Genomic DNA, 19,064 nt, shown 5'->3' with positions numbered 1-19,064 from the left:
ATCATACACAAAGAAATGACAGAAACGGGTTAAAAGTTATTGAGTGAAATGAATGTGTTAGACCGCTGCAGTAAGGGATGGAGGTGTGTAGATTCATATTCACTCTCTGTGGAATAACTTTGGAGTAAATGTGGATATTTGTCAGTGAATCAGAGTTATTTTGTCATGGAATTGTCGCAGCAACTACAGCTGTATTTTTGCACCACATGGGTGTCATAAGATCACGAAGTCACATGCTAAGATGCAAATTTGCTAGTGTTTTTTTTTTTGAAGTTCTAAAAACAGAAACCATGTGTGACATTTAGCACTTCGAGTTGTTATGGAACGTAAAACAGAAACATCGCGTGATGTGACTACTTACCAAACACCTGCCATCTAATATGACAACAGTCTTGTCATGTGCAGAACCTCGTATCTTTAATGTGATGCACTAAAGTTTAAGCTTAGATCATTCAAAGTTTTTAGTATCTTTTACTTCTCTAGTGCTTTATGATTTTATAAATACTAGTGCTATTACCATCATACTCTCACCTGACACTCTGAGGCTCGCAGAGGAAGTGACTGTGCCCGCTATATTTGTGGCAACGCAGGTGTACAGGCCGCCGTCGTCTACAGACACTCCAGAGATACGCAGAGAAGCTTCCCCGGTCTCACTGAAGAAACAGCAAACACAGACAACTGAATCTTAAAATTTCAGCTCCTGGCACAAAATTCTCGATGAACAAACAGGCCTTATGGATTTGTACCTGTAAGTCATGCTGTAACAGCCGCTGTTGCTCAGAGTGATGTTGTCCGGTCCTCGCCAAGTGACGGTGGCCCGAGGTCGGCCACACACTTTACACCTCAGGCTGACGCTGTCGCCGCTCTCACACGATGCATCGCCGAGAGGAACCAGAAACTCCGGAGGAGCTGGAGGAGAAGAGCAGAGAAAGACAACTCCTTCACTGAAATCTCAAATTATTATATTCACACACTTGATCCCGTCTTGATTGAAAGCATAAACACTTACCATCGTAGATGAAGTTGGGATTCAGAAGCTGAAAAAAAAGGAGGGGCATAGTATCAGCATAAAACTGTCGTTAGGTATATAAAAACAGGAAATTATTGCTGAGTGACATTTCATTCTATCAACCATTTCATAACCTGCCTACTCAAGGATGTCATTTACATTTGTAGAGCACATATTTAATCTATGTTAAGCATAATCTTTATTCTCTCTACCTTGACTGAGACTTTGTTGGCCAGGCTGTCCTGAGATTTGCGGTAGCCGTTCTCTAATTTCCTGCCCTCTTTGTCTCTTTTCTCAGACTTTCGTCGGATTCGAAGCGCCGTGTGCCATGATAATGATTTTCTAGGGAAAAAAAAAAGCAAAGTTAAATTTGAGTTTTGTATAAATATAACAACATGCCATGTACTGGTGACAAATTCAGCTATTTGCAAGTGATTATGTGATTCGTACTTGATGGTGCCTTCGGGGAGCTCTGGTGTGACGGAGGATGAGGTGTGTCCCAATACGTAGCCGGGGATCCAGCCTTCGGCGGCGGGGGAATGCTCGTTGGCTGCTCGGTACACCAGGAACATGTTCTGCTGGTTGCTGGCTAGCATCTGGACCACCTCACCCTGCGCCACACTGATCTCATCCTCCTTCACTGCCACATAGTCCTGGGTCACCAGCATGGTGGACACGCTGCTGCTGCTACTGCTTTCACTCTGCCGGAGGGGAAAAAAGATGGAGGAACTCTTTATTTAAAAAGCACTGCAACATGTGCAAGGCGGCACAAACAAACACAGCAGCTGCAAGTAAACAACATGAGTGTGTGTTTCTGGAGGTACAGAAGTGTCACTTCACACCAATCAAACATGAGATCTGATTGTCAGGAACACACACAGATGAAATTTTGATTATTCATCATGCATGTGGTATTTGACACATTGGTGAGAGTGTTTTTTTTTTTTTTGTTTGTCTTGCAGAAATGAAAAGAGGATGTGTCAATAGTGTGATAAGTCCAGAGAAGTTATACAGCTACAAAACGTGATGCGTCCACAGAATGAAGCTGAATACGAAGAAACTTTCATGAACGGAAAGTAACATTAAACAACTCCAAACTTTAGACAAAGCAATCTACAAGGAAAATGTGAAAAGTTGAATAGAAGTTAGAGTCACAGTAAGTTCTGAACATGGATCAGAGATCATTACCAAGAAAAATGTCCTGAAGAAGAAAATGTATTTTTAAAAAAAAAAAAAAACACCATCTGTTAGAGTTTAAGAGCTACAGTTGAAAAGCAAACACAGTGAAGTTCAGAGACACAGAGAAAGAGCCTTTGAAGAAGCAGGAACAATGGCTGCTCTATCAGTCAAAGCCGCGGTGTTAGTACACTCTGGGAGTGCCAGGAAGGTCTCCCTCTCACACACACTTTGGGTGAAGTTAGTGCACTCAGATGGCCGTTAATCTCCGGTCAGTTTCAGCAGTGGTAGTAGTCGTTGCATGTTCAAGCCATTCTTTCAGCCAGCGGCAGGGTGACTGACGGACAGCCGGTCAGGGAGGGCGGGGTTAGTGACTAGCGAGAAGATCCTCACTGAAGCCCGAGGCCCCGACTTGACATCTTACCCCGTTGCTCTGGGTGGAGTGTATGGACTGCTCGCTGGCGGAGGAGCAGGTGCTCATGCGGTCAATGTCCTTACTGTGGCTGGAGTGGCGATGGTGCGAGGACGCTCCGTGGCCCCCTCTGCCCAGGGAGTCGCCCCCGCCGCCATTGTCGCTGGGGTAGGAGAAAGAGCCAGGCCTGCTGGCGGGAGAGGGGGGCAGAGGGGGGACCACGGCCCAGAAGGGGTTGCCTTTGGGGGCCGGGCTGGGGGGAGCGAACACTTCCTTTCCTCCGGGGGACTGAGGCGAAATCAGGGGAGCGACCGTCCCAACTCGAGAGCTCTTGAAGGAAAAATTCAGAGGAGCCACGGGCATCTGGGGTATCTGAGGCTTGGCCGTCTCTTCGGTCGCCTGCCTGCTGCCGTCCACACAGCCGGAGGGCCGGTTACTGTTATTACTGTTACTCCCGTGAGGACTGTCCAGCATCCTCATCTTCGGGATCTCCGAGGCCGACAGGTCTCCGTTGGCTGTGCTGCAAGGGAAGGGCTGGGGGGGCTGGGGGTGGCAGGGCGACCACATACCTGCGGATCTGTCGGGCCCCTCGGGGCCCGGGGGGTGGTGGTGGTGGACAGGCTGGGGGAGGCGCGAGGATGGCTGAGGGATTCGGGAAGGCCGGGAGCGAGGGCCGCACAGGGAGGAGGAGCTTCCCCCCGATCCTCCGGAGCCGCCGCCGCCGCCGCCGCCTCCTCCCATGTTGGAGGTACTGTTGGAGCTGCTGCCTCCCGGGAGGCCCGCAGTACTACCACTGCTACTGTTGGGTGGGCCGCTCGGTCCGCCGCCGCCCACGTGGTTCCTCTGGTACTCGATGGGCGAGGTCAAAGCTGTGAGAGAAGACATTTAAAAAAAAAAAAAAAAAAAAAAGAAAGAAAAAAAAAGGTCTCATGTCAAAAAAACAAATGCAGCTGCGCTCCGTCTCGACTGCACCAATCACCAGCCGGCGCCGGTCGACAGCTTGAACTTGAAATACGTCCGCAGTGATGGACTTCAAAATACTGTCAATCAAATCTCCAGCAGATCTCCTCTACTTTGAAATGTTTCTGTCTGAAATATGTAAATGAATGTAAATCAAACAGCTCTCTGACTATTTTCACAGATTCTCTAAGAAAAATAAAGGTTACAGGTGCATCTCTAAATGTTAGAATACAGTAGCGACTTTATCAACTCAAAGAGCAAAAACTGCATATATTTGACACTTCTTACACATAAACCTATTGATTCACGCATTAGTGGCAGTATAGCATCTTCTATGAAAAATGCATGAACAGATCACAAAACATACAAATCCTTCTGAGAGTGTATTAGTGATGTGTGCAGCACGGTCGCTCTTGTTTCTCACCATTGAGGAAATTGCGCTGGTTCTCCAGGATCTGGCTGACCTGGTGGACCCACACCTGGCTGACTCCGGGGCTGGTGGAGTGGAGTGTGTATCGCTCCAGGTTTCCACTGGAGGATCTGGAGGTCAGTGTGAACTTGCAGGGATCGTCTGCATTTTCTTCGAGACCCAACCAGCTCACCTGGAGTGAAATTGAAAGAAATCAAAATAATATGAAAAATTTAAGGACTGCATTGTGAAGTAACTAAATATGAATTCTCTCTCTTAGGCGTGTTTGTATTTTATCTCATCAGAAGTAGTTTTAACTGAATTTCCCTCACTTTGATGCTGTTTTTAAAGAGGTAGCCAGGAGTAGAGAAGCCCTTCTTCTTGTCCAGGGGCTCACTGAAGATCACGATCTGCTCGAACAGAAAGACTCTCCTCTCTTTCATCCTGGACAGGAGTCCTCCATCCTGGTCCGAAACCATGAAGGTGTCTTGGAGGAGTAATCTGCCCTGAGCCACAATTTTACCCTGCAGCAGCGAAGGAGGATGAATACAGAGGAGTTAAGTTTTGAGAAACTATCTTCATGATAAAGCAACAGAGCAGACAAGATGAAGGCAGAATACTAACTCCCGGCTCAACTGAAAGAAAAATAAAACCTAAGTGGATACTGACACCTACTGGCAGAAACTAGAAATTGCTTAGACGAATATAAAAGAACGCCGAGTCATTCAGAATATGTGAAGAGCTCACTTACTTCGAAGCCTTGAAGGCGACCAACATTCATCATGTCGTTGCAGCGCTTGGGGACCACACACATCACTTCTACAGCTTTCTACAGAAAAACATGAGAATACAACACTGCTGTCAGGAGCGGCAAGAAAACAAAACACGCCCAAGAATTTCAAATGAACTCTTTTCATTTTGTGTTCCTCTACCTCAAGCTCCGTCGTGTCGACTCCAGCCTTCTTAGAAACCTTGAGAAGATCCTGTGAAGCAGTTTAAAATATGCAGATTGCTTCAAACTTTGTCAACACTGAATATTCAATACGAAGAGCACTTTTAGGTTTTCCTAAATGGAGTCCAGTATTAAAGCAATGAAGGATGGATTTGTACCTTCAGTAGTAGCTGGTACTTCATTATGCGCTGGACAGGTTTGATCAGCAGGTCGGTGATTTGCAGTCTGTGTCCCAATCGCTGCTTAAGGTCCTGATGGGAGATAAAGCCGATGTTTTCGATCGGGAAAATCAACAACATGAAGTATAAAGAGAAAGCTTTGGGTGGAAAGAGTGGAATGATTCCAGATCTTACTTCAAAGTAAGTGTCGATATACTCTGACACAATGTGCTCAGATTTAGGCTTATTCTGGCAATACACAATATACATGTGCAGCCGCCGCTCCTAGAATTAGAAAAAAAAAACAAAAAACAAAAATAGCTGATCAGTTAGAACACAGTTCTTAAAAAAAAAAAAAGATTTCAAAAATGTAATGGGAACACTCTGAAAAACATTAAGTACATTTCACAACAAACATTTCCATCAATAATCCAGACAGCTAAGTGTGTGTTTATACTTCTGGATGTCCTGATTATAATGCAGGACATGAAGTGTCCTCTATTCTGTATAAATAAGTTAGTTTGATATAAACAGTTTGGATCAGTAAAATGAAAGTAAAAAGCATCTCCAAATCCCTAACCACAATTTCAGTGCAAAGCAAGACTAAATTCCGGAAACATTCTTATAAATCAAACTTTTTTGGGGAATTAAAACCACTTATAAGAAAAAAAAAAAATCTGTTTTTTTTTTTCTCCAAAAATGCCATCTGAAATCTGTTCTCCCAGTGTTTCTCTCCAGACTGTAATGTTGGCAAAAGCCTTTCACTAATTTGGCCGCCTGATTCCTGCAGCTTTTTGCTTGTTTAGCTCATTCTGCAGCCTGTTTTCACAAACTCTCTCTCAGGATGATTTTCATGTTAATGTTATTTTTTTAATTTTTTTTTTTTTATGGAGTATTATTTCACCAGCAATAAGACAGTTTTCCAGTTGCATTAATACCATTTACCTTTCAGTTCTGGGCCTCTAACAGCTACCTTCTGACTGTCTGAAGCAAGAAATGGCAGCCATATGTTATAACTGAATTTTACACAAGGCTACTCAATGGTAACTCAATGAAAACTGAATGACAGGCCAGTTTTGGTCTTAATCATCTACCTATTGGTTATAATATATGCTTTTCTTATCTTTTGTGAAATTAAACATGTAGTTGACAGTCTCCACCACAATGCCACAGAAATGTTCACCTGTTTGACAAATAAAGGAGCCAGTCTGTCAGGATCCTCCAAACACCGTTCAAGTTCTCCCAGGAAGAAACTGTGGACAAATAAAGGCAGAAAAAAAATATGATTTATGCAGCATATCGGGGCTGTTTTTGTTGCTGTGTAGGTTTGACACATCATTAACTATTAGCTGCTGGATTAATTTGGTATTTTTTACTGAAGTTGAACATTGGCTTACTCTTTGTGCCAGTCGTAGATCTGATGGATGTTTCCAAAGACAATCTTGTCTTTTCCCCTCATGTCATCTGGAACTCCTTCCTCTTTCATTCTGCTCATGTAGCCCTAAGAGATCGAAGATAAAAAAATTAAAAACAAAGTTCGGACTGTTGGAATAAAACATATCTGGAAAAAGTGGTTTGATATCTTTAATTTGTTTTTACCTCAACCACTGATCCCAAGTCTCTGACGTAGTCTCTCTCCGTCTCCACCAGCTCCAGAAGCACATAGCTGACAGACAGAAAACAGAAACTGTCACTGTCTGATGCTGTGGGACATGAAGCGTTCCTTATATACACAAATGAACACGATGGAGGTCAAGCAGTATTTCTTTGTCAAAGCATTTAACAAGCAAGAGACTTATAACTCACTGCCTCCTCTTGAGGAAGCCAGATTTGCGTTCATCCACCTCGTCGATGGGTGAGGAGGAGGAAAGGAGCGAGTTATCGGAGGGGTTGAAGGAGGGAGAGCTGCTGTCGCCTTGCTCCACCGACAGAGAGCTTGGACGGTCCTCCAGTGACTAAACAGAAAAAAGGAGGAGTGAAGGAGGAGGCGAGGAGGCGAGGATCAAGAGTGAAGCAGGAAAGGTGAGGAGAGGAAAATGAGGTGGGAGGAAGAAGCAGCTGCCATATGTTTCATTTGTTCATTGAAATAATGTGAGCGGGTCGCTGAGGCTCAACACGCTGCAGGTTTTTGTGACGCCCATTTGTTGGAACAGAGGACAGCTGGCATCGTCAGTCACGGCGCTGACAGATGACTAGTAGGCCATGATGCCTTTCTCTGTCACCAACGCTGGAGCAAAAATGTGTGTGTGTACATCTATCGAGTGTGTGTACAAGAGTGCCGCGTCACATTCGCAAGTACTTGTCGGGGTTGTGTTGTTGATGCTTTCCCAGCTCACCATCTTGCTCTTCACCAGCTCTTCAATGGCGCTGACCAGTTCGGCAGCGCTGGGCGTCTCCGAGCTACTGGGACGGGCGGACAGGCGAGACGCAGACTGGAAAAGACACAGGACACGCAAGAGACGGACGATAAGAATGGTCGACGTAGAAAACGCGACGGATGTCAAACTTGGCGTGCTGCATGCAATTGAGGAGTCACACATTCTCAGTGATCGCTGCTGTAAATGCAATCGGGCTCACCATTGCAGTGTTTGGACCTCGATATTCCACATGTCTCAAAAAGGACTTGGTGGTCTCCCTGATAAAGGGGTTAATTGGGGGTCAAGTTTGGAGCCAATCACGGGCTGGTGTCGGGGAGACGGGGGTGGGTTATGAGGTAGGTTCAGATCAGGAAAAAAATATTCCTTTGGATTGCAGTGCTCCTCAGGCACGTGCATCCCGATTGGTCAAACCACTTACATGTAGCACACAGTGTTGCTTTAGACTCCACAGGACAGAAATTTGGTTTCTGCAACACGGCCGAGTCAAAGGGAAGAGGGTAAAGATTCAAAAGGATCGTCTGTAACAAACCACGCAGACCTCGGAGCTGCAGACACGTGAATGGAGTATTCACTTTGAGCAAAGGTAAAATAATACCATTCCAAAGGAATGACGATGTTTGGTTAGTGAAGACAACATAAAAAAGTCCAAAAAAAAAAAGAGGGATCCAGATGTGAGATGAAGTGGTTTTACATGGAAAGATAGGGAAACTGGGAAAAAAGAGATGCAGAACAGAAATCAACGTAATGCTGAAGGAAAGAACATGCAACCATTTAGTATTACGAGAATAAAGAGAAAAAAAAAAGAAAAAAAATGTTAGTACAAAATAGATTTTCTCAATTTCTTGTAAGCTTTGAGTGGATGAAAATAATCATACAAATCTCCATGGAAAAAAAATAGTGTTGCTTAAACTATTGATATGAAAAATGCTGAAGTATATTGTCATTATTTTGAGATATACTGATTTAATAGTAGTATATATCCATCCATCTGCAATGCCCACTTTATCTTGATATGGTCAAGTGATATTCCAGCCAACTCTAAGCTGAAAGGCAGCTTGGGAAAGTTTCCAATCCAGTGCAGAGTAACTGTGTCTCAAATAACACACATAATGTCTGTCCTTGTGCAGCAATCTTTGGCCAATCAAGCAAAACAATGTGTATCTTTTTTAAACTAAGGTACAAAAACAGAATAAATCTATTCCTGTTATTGTCTTAAGGCTTAAAATTCACAAAGCTTTTTTTATCTGTGGTCTTGCATTGTGCATATTTGCACATTTTTGCACATTGTCGTCTTTGACCGTGTGTAATTACGCGCTATATTTGTCTGCATATCTGCGGATCGCCATGTAACCCACCTTGTCGTCTTGCGAGTCGGGCTGCAGCAGGCTGTGCTGCTGGATGGCCATAGGGGGAGGCAGAGGGACGGCGTCCGCCCCTTCCTCGCCTTCCTCTTCGCCGCAGCTCTGCATGCCTGAGGAGGACGACTTGGACAGGGTGCCGCTGCTCAGTCCCTCGTTACGCATGCGCTGGAGAGAAAGACGAAACAGGGCCTTAAAAACGACAACAAAATACAATTTCACAGGGTCAAGGTGAGCCACAGAGACTCGTACCTCCTCCAGCGTCTCATCCTGCGGCGTGGCGGCGCTGTCGTCAGAGTCCTTCTGCGAGCCAGGGATGGAGTCCATGTTCTTCCTCGTGCCGTCGCGGTTCTTCTTGTGCTTGTTGGCGAGCTTCTTGACGTGGCCGTCGGCCTTGCCGGAGCTGAGTCGCCGCACGGGGCTCGTCAGCCACTTCCTCAGAGTGTTCCCGGGACGTTTGGGACCCGGTGAGCTGTGAGGGCCCAGCGTCTGACTGGAGCCCGGCTGCAGGGCGTCATTACTGGACACGGACAACGTATCTGAATGTCGGGACAAGAGGAAAGAGGAACAAGACGTCAATTTAAAAAATCCCAAAATAGATGTTTCTGTTGTCTTTGCAAAAAACCAAAACAATGTTTGAACTCTTCAAATACCGAAAGGTCATTAATGCTCCAAAATATAAGGAATAAAGTGTTGGGAGTCATTTGTCATTTAAGTCAAAAAGTCGTTAAAAAATATCACAGATTCATCATAAATGAAAAAAATATGCCTTCCTGCATTAAATGACATCGGCAACTGTCAAATATAACATATTCAGTGTCTTTGCAGAAGCAACAACACAAACATGCAGAGGAAAATGAAAAAGGAGTCATTATAAGATGAGGATTAGTGTTTGTTTGTGTGTTTGTTCAGGCTCTCTGTGTGTTGTATGCAGTAGGCAGGCCGGCCTCCTCCTCACAGTGATGAAGGCTCCTCGGGGACTCTGTAGGTGGAAAGCTTTTTCTTCGATCAGAAATAAAGTGGCAGGAAAATAAAGAAGGATGCTCGAGGCGCCGTGCGAATACTTCAACCAGGCATTCACCCGTCTGTCTCACCTGTCTGCTCAGTCACTCCTTCACTTCCATTTTTTATCAACACCTCTTCATTCATACCGTCAGTGTTCACAGAAGATGCTGCTGCAGAGGAAACAAAGCCCGTGTGGCTCAGCAAGCTATCTGGCTGGGTGGTCTCTGCGAGGAGGCTGGAGTCTGTGCTGAGCTTTCACACTCGTACAAAACATGTCGTCTCTTGGGCAAAACCTTTCACCTCTGACAAAGGGTTCCTACAGATGGGTTTAGAATTCTCATAAGTTTATAACCTTTTCGGCCAGGATAAAAGATAACGGTCACAGGCCGACATCTTTCAAAATCCACAAAATCGCACATCGTGGAGTCACATCAGGAGCGCATAGTTTAACAAACTGCAGCAACCTCATTCTAAAGAATCATTCATCCTTGTGACAATGTGAGAGCAAGTAAACCACGACTGAAAGATACGACAGAGCTTCGCACACAATAGAGGAGAATATTGCTTACCTTCAAATAATGCAAACACAAAATACACTTTCAGCTGAGAGAGTTATCACTGAGGACAAGCAACTCACATAATGGAAATGCATCTTTTCAGTAATCTCTTCCATCACCACTCTGCTTTGAGCTATTTCCACAAAGGCGTGTTTAAATTGGCAGCAAAATGTACAAGAAATCAATAAGAATTCTTTGATTTACATTAGTTACTGTGGTTAGACGCTGCTGCTCATGATTAAATCGCATAACTTCAATGAATGGTTCTTATGGATTGCGGGTTTGAGATATCTATAAGGGATAAAAACAACATAAGCTGCTCTAATATTAAGGATCTCTCACATCTAGAACTACAATGACAGTAAAAGCTGCATTGCCTCAGACTCCCAAAAAAACTCAAACTGAGTAAAGCTTCAGAGGGGAAAGTCCAAACATTTTCTGTGATCCTGTAACAATAACACGAACATGTGCTTTACTTACACTTTTCTTTTAAAATTATTATTTAGATGGGAAAAGTTTCTTCTTCTGCACAATAAAAGCTCTGTCTGCACCCAAAGAACACATTTAATAACGGCAGTTGCAAAAGGTTTGCTGGGGGGCAACTTAATGGGGGGAAAATCCGATTTGTTGGTCCAGATGTTACATTTAACTGCACTCCGAGAACGGATAGCATGTAAGCTGTGTGCTATCCCCACTCCCAACATCTCCCCTGCAGAACTAAATGAAAACCAGAGTCACAACTGTTGGTTACGCTTCTGCTCAGGAATGTTTCAGTCTTACTGCATTCAGGGATCCTATTTGAGGCCCTAATTCTAATGACTGAGAGAACTTTACATTTGTTGGTCTCTGAAGACCAACAAATCTCTTGTTTGTGTGTTTTATGAGTTCTACATGTTTCCGTGAACATTTACATTTTATCCATAATGCTTAACGAAGGCCAAGGATTTAGATAAATGCTGACCTGTAATGTAATCCTTTGTGTGTGTGTCTGTGTGTTGAAAATAGGAAAAAATAAAAATCAGGATATGTGTACCACATGTCTACTTCATCCATCCATCCATCCATCCATGAGACAAAGTCATGCTACACCCTGAACAGGTCTCCGGTACGTCACAGGGCATACATCAACCCCATTAGTAAATTAATCTGGAGAGCATTGACCTCTGCTTGTGGTTTACCGTTATCAACCCATTTAAACAAGCAGCAGCAAACATGTCTGTCCGGAGCTGCTAATTTGTGAGAAAAGATGAAATCATGTAGAGCATCATGTTATCTCAGGTCTCAAATGGTTGGATAAATAAATAAATAACTCATCAGCAAACATGTAAAAGAGTTTTTTCTCTCTCTCTCTTATATTTTGATTTTGAGTGTTCGCACTTCGGTGTCAAGCCCCTTCAGAGGCATCTACATGTCCTGATTAGATTGAGGGGGTCGTGTTAACAAGGGCGTGAATGGATGAAACATGGGGTCAGCAGCCTTGACACATTCCTCTTCAGAGGAAAATAACTTTAGAGACACACACACACACAGGAGGTCACGATCTTTGTCCTTTCTGCCTACAGGGAGCCTCTCATTGTGGAAACACCTCGACAGCAGCTGGTCAGGGCTTGTTACTCATGGGAATCACATGAAGGACACCAAAAAGTCACGCAAGGGAAGAATCTTTATTGTCAGAAGTTTTTTCTATGTTGCTAGTCTGACATTTGCATTGGTTCTCCATTCAAAACGATGTGTGTGTGTGTGTGTGCTGTTGAATGTGGCTGGCCGTGGCCTGCCATGGAACTGGAGACTGAGCTTTGGCTCGAATGTCACATGATCATGATTTCAGTCATCTGCACTGTTTTTTGATAAATAAATATTGTCTCAAGGTCCTACGTTGACTAATAATGCCACTATTCTCTGACATGCGTCACACTTTCCTGCTGTCCCCCTTCATCCATCCATCCATCTCTGTCCTCCAATCAACCAATAGGCAGATCAGAGAATGCTCTGATCTGCTTTTCAAAGAATTATTGCCCTAATTCGATTAGCAATGTGACATCTCGAGAAGGGATTATGCAACAAAAGTGTGATTTTGGTTTAATCATCAGCGGGATGATTAAAACATAATTCTGTTGATGATCATGAGTTCAATTTCTTGCAGTGTTGCTGTTGTGTAGCTTCTCTCTTGCACACAAGAAGGTGCAGACATTTAAAAGCCTCTCCTCAAACATACACAAACAGTCGGAATAATATGCACACCAAACATTTATGAGACCACCAAATAAAACCCTGGTATCAGTTTGACTGTATGGGCTCAGACCCTGTGAAGACAAAACAACCCAAAACCCGACAGATGTTCTCTTCAGACGTCTGTTGATTCATCTCCAAGCTTCCGACGCCGCGTCATAATTCAGTCGCTGCCTGTTCGCTCCGCCGTGAACAACACTGCTAGATTTACAACTTAGTGAGTCTCGGAATAGGAGGCAGCGGCGGCTGTGTTCTGGGGAGGGGCTTCCTTCGTACGACTGCAGTGGTCCTGGAAGTCTGTGCAGCTCCACCGGAGCATGCCTGGGATTCCAGAGGTGTCACCAGGGGAGAATCTCTCATGTGGTCTAATCTGAGCTCACGAGCACACAGACAAACCCGCAAGTCTGACTTTAGAGGTGCAAACGCAACAAGTGGGAAAAGCTGAGGGTGGTTTTTTGGGCCAAGGGGCTTGTCACCAGTGACCACTGATAGGTGGGGCGTGGACATGTGATAGGAGTTAGACAATTTAAAGATTTAGACTCAGTACGTCTAACTCTTTGATTATTCTCGAGGTTTAATCATACTTCAAAGAGAAAAGAAGAGTCAAACACAAAACTGAAAAGAATTTACAACCTTAACCCTAAAGCACAGCCCTATTCAGACCCCTATTCTACTCAATCTGACCTTAATAATCTCTTCTCACCCCGGGGTCTACAATAACCCCCCCCCCCACCGGCACATCTGCGTACCTCCCGCCTGACCCGGCACAGGGATAAGCACAAAGACATAATCTTGTCAATGTGATTTCAGTAGATTTAATATCTCATCACATAACGGTGCAATCACTAAATGACTTTCGATGTCGTGATGCTCCCACATAAACTGCAGTTAACAAATTAAACCAGTGCATAAAACAATTACAGATGGAAGAGACGCAGACTGTAATTGCAAAAACGAAGCGTAGTTCAACAAAAACCTGTGTCACGAATTATTTACATCTTGAACGGGATCATTACACTGCGATTTCAACAAGGCCTACGTACAGTGTCGCTGCTCAGGTGAGCACCTACCCAGATCCAGCAGCCAGAACTTGCAGTTGTCAGAGTGTTCCCCCTGAGCCGAGTCCATGGAGCAAAAAGGGTTTAAAGACACTAAGGATTCAATTCCACGAGCCATGCTGGTAAAAAAAACAAACACCCAAACAATCTTCTGATTCCTGGAACTTAAAATAAACCCTCAGAGCATCTTCGCAGAAATGACATCAGTCCTTCAGATCGTCAGTAGAACGTCGGATTGCTTGCAAAACGACTTGTAGTATAAAAAGAGGAACAAACAGAAACAGCACTGCAGTCACTGCGTCGCTGAAATTCCATGGAGGGCATGTGTGAGAAGCAGAAAGAAAAACTCAAATGCAGCATTAGAGAGTAGGATGTTTTCTCTCTCTTTCCTTTGTATCTCCTCTCCTCCCTCCCTCCCTCCCTCCCTCCCTCGTGAGTGGGCTGCTGTGAGGATATTGGGCAAACCTCCACAGTGCTTCTCCTCTTCCAAGGGGACGTCTAGAAACATGCAGCACATCTACCGTATTGCTCTTTGTAGAGGCGCCCGCTCGGCTCACGTAGGCGGGCGGAGGGCGCATATCTTACAGGCATTCGGCTGCGTGCACGCCGCGCGGTGTGCTTACAAATATAGACGTGGTTATGAAATTCAACAGGAGTGAAGAGCAAAACGCTAAGTGGGAAGAAATCTGTTTCATATTAGGTTTTTGGCCGTGGATGTAATCACACACACACACACATACACACACGCATTTCACATGCCTCGTCGAACCCCCTCGATGGAGATGTTTTGTGAATGCTGCACCTAGCTCATCTTCATTAGACAATGTCCTTATGTGCACTGAGCAGCCAAAAGCAACTTTGCCGGCTGAGTGCACAAAGCTTTCTCTGTATGAGCGGCAGTGTGTGTTTGGCTTGTGCGTGTGCGTGTGTGTGTGTCTTCCTGAGCTCTAAACACTCTTCTTCCTGTCAGGGAAGGCTCACAGATGCACATAAATTGGCCCTCACTTACTCTCTGCTCCTCACAGAGTCCTTTTTATCAATTACACTGTCATTAAGGCAGCGCTTTTGTATTTTGTATAATTCCGAGAGCCACTGAGAGCCGAGCTGCATGTTTAGTAAACAGCTAAATTCCAGTAATTCAGCCGAAAGTGCGATTAGTATGAAGATCAAGGCGCTCTCCGCCTGATTTAACAGGAATGTGTAGGTTTGTCCAGCAGTAGGACTGGAATCAGAAAACACATACCGTCGATAAAAATGGCTGTTATTTCACACCAATACATCCTATAATCAGAGCAGGAAACAGCTGCCAAGCACAGGGACTCTAGGAGGGTTATCCTTCAGTATGCGAACATTTCCACTCGATTCCAGACACAGACGTTAACCCTTAGCAGTCAATTATTTCTGGCAGTCTAACACAGTTGGGGGGGGGGATAAATGGAGATTTTCTGGACAAGGCCTTAATCCCCTCCACTGTCACCCTTCTACAAATTCAGACAAAGTAGCCTCCACGGTCGGTCAAAATAGAAAAGACATTGTTGGCCATCCTTGTCCTCCACCTCCTCAGCATCACCCTTTTTTTTTTCTTCCCCTCTGACTAGAGCAACCCCTGCAGTGAAAGGCTTCTTTTCATCACTCTGGCCACACAAACCCACAGACACAGGCTGGCTAGTCAGGTGCAGCAATGAAGAAAAAAAAAAAAAACATGCACACACAGGAACAGAAGCATTTGTGAGGAACAGAGAGACGAGAAATGTCAAAAAAGTGGAGACAAACGTGTAAAACAGCACAGCCGGGGGAAAGCGCACTGTTTGTGCTTCCCTAGTAAATCATTCAGTTACTGTCGGAAAGGGTAGTTCTTGTGTGGCACTCGGCGCATCCTGTAATTTTAAACACAAACGCAGACCTTTCTCAAACTGAGCACAAAGAGGCTGCCAAGCAAAAAATATTTGTATGCTATATCACCATAGAAACAGGCAGGAGAACTCTCACCCACTCTTCCAGATTTAAAAGAGGAAAGCAAAAAAAAAAACTTCTGTCAAGGCATGACAGCGGCTCACAACTCGAACCAACTACATGTCACAGAAAGTCTTCTCCTTTAATGCAAATCTCTTAGTGGTTTTCACTCTTTGCTTACGGCTGAATTCTCAAACCCTGATTCCATATCATTCTCAAGGAAAACAGTCACAATATCCATCTAGGATTAAGGAAGAAACCTGAAACAACACGGTGTGTGGGATCACCGTGAAAACAACATTATCCCAGGCTTTCTTTGTTGTGTATCAAGCCACACAGAGAGATAGCAGATATAAATAAATGATATCATCAAGTGATCCATCAAATTTCTGAAAAAGAATAGTCCAGAAAGAGTTTATTAAACTTTCTACTTATTGTCAGTGATGGTCTGAGCAACAAACTAACAGTTCAACCAAAGAGGGAGGTTCATTTCAAAAAGAATCACACAGCGTCACTACATACCTCGAAAACACTGAGCCATGTTTTGTGTGATATCTGGTGCTGAATACAGCCTCATGGGCTTTAATATGTGGGACAGTCACACACTCAGTGCTGTCTTGTGAGGTTAACAGTCTCTCCGAGGCGACAAAAATCTTCAGGCTTAATTAAATCTAAACTGTGACTCTGGACGGTGGAGAATAAAAAAGCAACTAAGGAGAGTACATGAAAACATCATAAAGCAAGTTAACAGCGCCAGAGGAAAACCAAATCTTATTGTTGTGAGTCTAACCGCCGTGCTGCCCCCAACATTTTCGGGTCTTTTTATTTCACTTGGGGGAATTCCACTGTAATTGGTCGACTCTGCGGCAGGACATGATTCAGCAATATTTCACTGTCTGCAGCCGGAGCTGGCGCGGCGTTAAAAAGCACACAAACCTCGGGAGCCGTACTGTTTACTCCACATAATAAGATCCTTTGGGTGTAGCAACAGAAGCACATTCTGATACCATATCCTCCAGCGGCACACCTTTACAAAACCCCCGTAACAGTCCATGAGGGTTACAGTGGAAGCGCTCGCCGTTGAGGGTTCGCAAGGAAATCGCGGCTTCAACTGTGAGCAAGTCGTCTGTTCTTACCTTTGTGATTGAAGAGTCCCTCCATCTCCATGGAGGACCTGGAATGGGCGATGCAGAGCATGGAGCAGGGCACGATGCCCTCCTGGGCCGGCGAGCGGTCCGTCGTGCGGACCAGGCACCAGTCCGGCTTGTCGTGGAGTCGCTCCAGGACCTCCACGGTCTGGCCCCGGCGGACCGTCAGCTCGCCGTTACTGCCGCCGTTGCTGGCCACGAAGTCGTGGATCACCACCGTCAGTTCACAGCCGCCGGAGAGCTGGAACACAAACATGACAGGTGTTACAGGAAGGTTCTCTTTTTCCCAGCGGGCTGAGCTCCAGTCATTAGTAGGTGTTGAGCGGCAGTCAGCAGTGACAGCCAGGCACAGATCACACTGTAGATACTGTTACTGGAAATTGATAGTTAGACCTCTTTTTTATTTATTATTATTCTAGGAAACCGTTTGTTTGCCCATCTCTTGTTAACTGTCAGTGTGTGCCGTCGTTTCTTAAACCGTATTCACCCAGCAACGGTTCGAACTTCAGGAGCATGAAGTTAAATTCCTGAGGTGGACTGAGAAACGGCGGTGGTGGTTAGTACTTTCGCTTTACAGTAAAAAAAAATGAATTCCTGACTTTTTCCTCGTGTCACCCTCTACCCAAACCAGGGTTTATGTCATTCCCCACAATCCACTTCCCCTGGCGGCACAACCCACTTTGTTATGACGATCTGTCATGTTTTGTTGTCTCTCTGTTCTATTGTTTTCTCTCTTTCTCCATCCCAACCGGAGCAGCAGAAAGCCACCACCTCTGAGCCTGCTTCTGAAAAAGTTTCTTATTGTTAAAAGGGAGTTTTTATTTTCCACCATGGAAAAATGCTCACTCATATGGAATTCTTCTTCTTTTTTTTCCCTCTGTAAAATGCCTTGAGATGACTGTGCTGTATTTGGCACTATATAAAGAAAATTGAATTGAATTGAAGTGTGAGCTTGGGGCCTTTATGCACATGTGTGAATTTTTGCTGGGTCTTCTGGTTTCTTGCCACAGTCTAAAAACATCTGTTTGGAGTTTCCTGGTGGCTCTGCCTGTAGATGTGGGTGTGATGGTGGATGACTGTCCGTCTGTGTGTTTGCCCTATCCAGGATGTACCCTGTGCCTTTACCCATAATAACCTGGGTGCAGCTCTGGCTCCCTGCATGCAGAGGTTGAATAAAGCAGTATATAAGACAGATGGATGGAATATTTCATTATTTTCTAACTATTTTTGAATAATATTCCTTGTGATGATGTAATTGATTTCAAACAATTGGGATATTTATTTCTCTCAATGTCTGGTCAGGATGGAAGATAAACTTTAAAGGCACTTAAGATAAAAAAGAAAAATACTGGGGAAGACATACTGCTAAAAGGTTATTTTCATTCAACTTGGATCACATAGTCTTGATCTGATGAACCTGGCACTAACACACTGCTAACATCAAGCATGATGCGGCTGTCAGCATTTTCTTTAGCATGACTAACTGACTGTAACAAAGAACAAACGGCAGATATTCCCACACAGCCTCCTCTGACGACACTATGGGCACTATAAAGCAGACGTGTACATTCACCGGTGACTGGTGACTCATTCCAGCACATCTGAATAGAACGCCATTCTCACAACGCCGCTCTGATCCAACGTTTGTGTTTTTGAAAAGAAATGCAATACTGACCAGAGATGAAACGACATGGAATTACTCTTTTTTGTTATGTTTTGCACAGCCTTTTCCAAAAGGTTGATTTTCAATCTAACATGGGACTAAAGGTGTCACTGTGCACTCATTCCTGTTCTGCTACAAACACAGGAGCCTGCACAGCATTAGTTTTACCTGATTTGCTTCAAGTTAATAGACATTATTGATCATATTAAAAGCAACTTAATGCTGCAATTGTCCACTCATATGCAGCTTCTTTTCTCTCTGCACAAATTTAGACATCATTCTTGCATTCAAAGTCATTAGGAGCTACAAACTTGCCAGGCTGTGTTAATAAGTATTAATTTACTGAAATAATGTGGTGATTATTTATCATAAATATATTAATTTACCAGCAATCCAAGGTGTAAAAACCATGAAAACATTAGTCATACAATTAAAAACAGTGACATATTTTGAAGCAATAAAACATTCACACATTCCTTGCTTTCCAATGTTTGCAGCTGCTGTGATGGCTCATCCGCTCCCTGGTTATACAACACAGGAAAGCGTCTCAAATTGCGTGTTCTTTTCTCCATGTCAGACAATACAATTCATTAATCATCGAGGCAAGGCGAAGCCTGTTCTCTGCAAACATACCCTTTG

General features: G+C 44.3%; 1 protein-coding gene across 6 annotated transcripts in view; it reads right to left on the bottom strand.

Annotated features, from left to right (window-relative positions):
• The window catches only part of triob (trio Rho guanine nucleotide exchange factor b), an 89,719-nt gene that overhangs the window by 3,974 nt on the left and 66,681 nt on the right, over window positions 1–19,064 (bottom strand). For 4 of the 6 annotated variants that reach the window (XM_030103243.1, XM_030103244.1, XM_030103245.1 and 1 more), the window contains 20 exons: window positions 16,751–17,003; window positions 9,065–9,351; window positions 8,810–8,980; window positions 7,413–7,508; window positions 6,883–7,031; window positions 6,676–6,742; window positions 6,474–6,577; window positions 6,260–6,329; window positions 5,272–5,361; window positions 5,077–5,169; window positions 4,899–4,949; window positions 4,718–4,795; window positions 4,299–4,490; window positions 3,982–4,159; window positions 2,610–3,466; window positions 1,460–1,710; window positions 1,222–1,351; window positions 1,010–1,037; window positions 747–909; window positions 532–653 (listed from right to left, as the gene is read on the bottom strand). In XM_030103243.1, the coding sequence (XP_029959103.1) occupies window positions 532–653; window positions 747–909; window positions 1,010–1,037; window positions 1,222–1,351; window positions 1,460–1,710; window positions 2,610–3,466; window positions 3,982–4,159; window positions 4,299–4,490; window positions 4,718–4,795; window positions 4,899–4,949; window positions 5,077–5,169; window positions 5,272–5,361; window positions 6,260–6,329; window positions 6,474–6,577; window positions 6,676–6,742; window positions 6,883–7,031; window positions 7,413–7,508; window positions 8,810–8,980; window positions 9,065–9,351; window positions 16,751–17,003 (3,430 nt within the window). Of the gene's footprint in view, window positions 1–531; window positions 654–746; window positions 910–1,009; window positions 1,038–1,221; window positions 1,352–1,459; window positions 1,711–2,609; window positions 3,467–3,981; window positions 4,160–4,298; window positions 4,491–4,717; window positions 4,796–4,898; window positions 4,950–5,076; window positions 5,170–5,271; window positions 5,362–6,259; window positions 6,330–6,473; window positions 6,578–6,675; window positions 6,743–6,882; window positions 7,032–7,412; window positions 7,509–7,654; window positions 8,202–8,809; window positions 8,981–9,064; window positions 9,352–16,750; window positions 17,004–19,064 lie in introns of those variants that run through there. The other 2 variants (XM_030103247.1, XM_030103248.1) reach the window with 2 other exon arrangements.

This window comes from Salarias fasciatus, chromosome 11 (genome assembly GCF_902148845.1).
Source record: "Salarias fasciatus chromosome 11, fSalaFa1.1, whole genome shotgun sequence".
Lineage (NCBI taxonomy): Eukaryota > Metazoa > Chordata > Actinopteri > Blenniiformes > Blenniidae > Salarias > Salarias fasciatus.
Note: the sequence above shows the minus strand (reverse complement) of the source record. Positions and strands in the feature narration are given on the sequence as shown.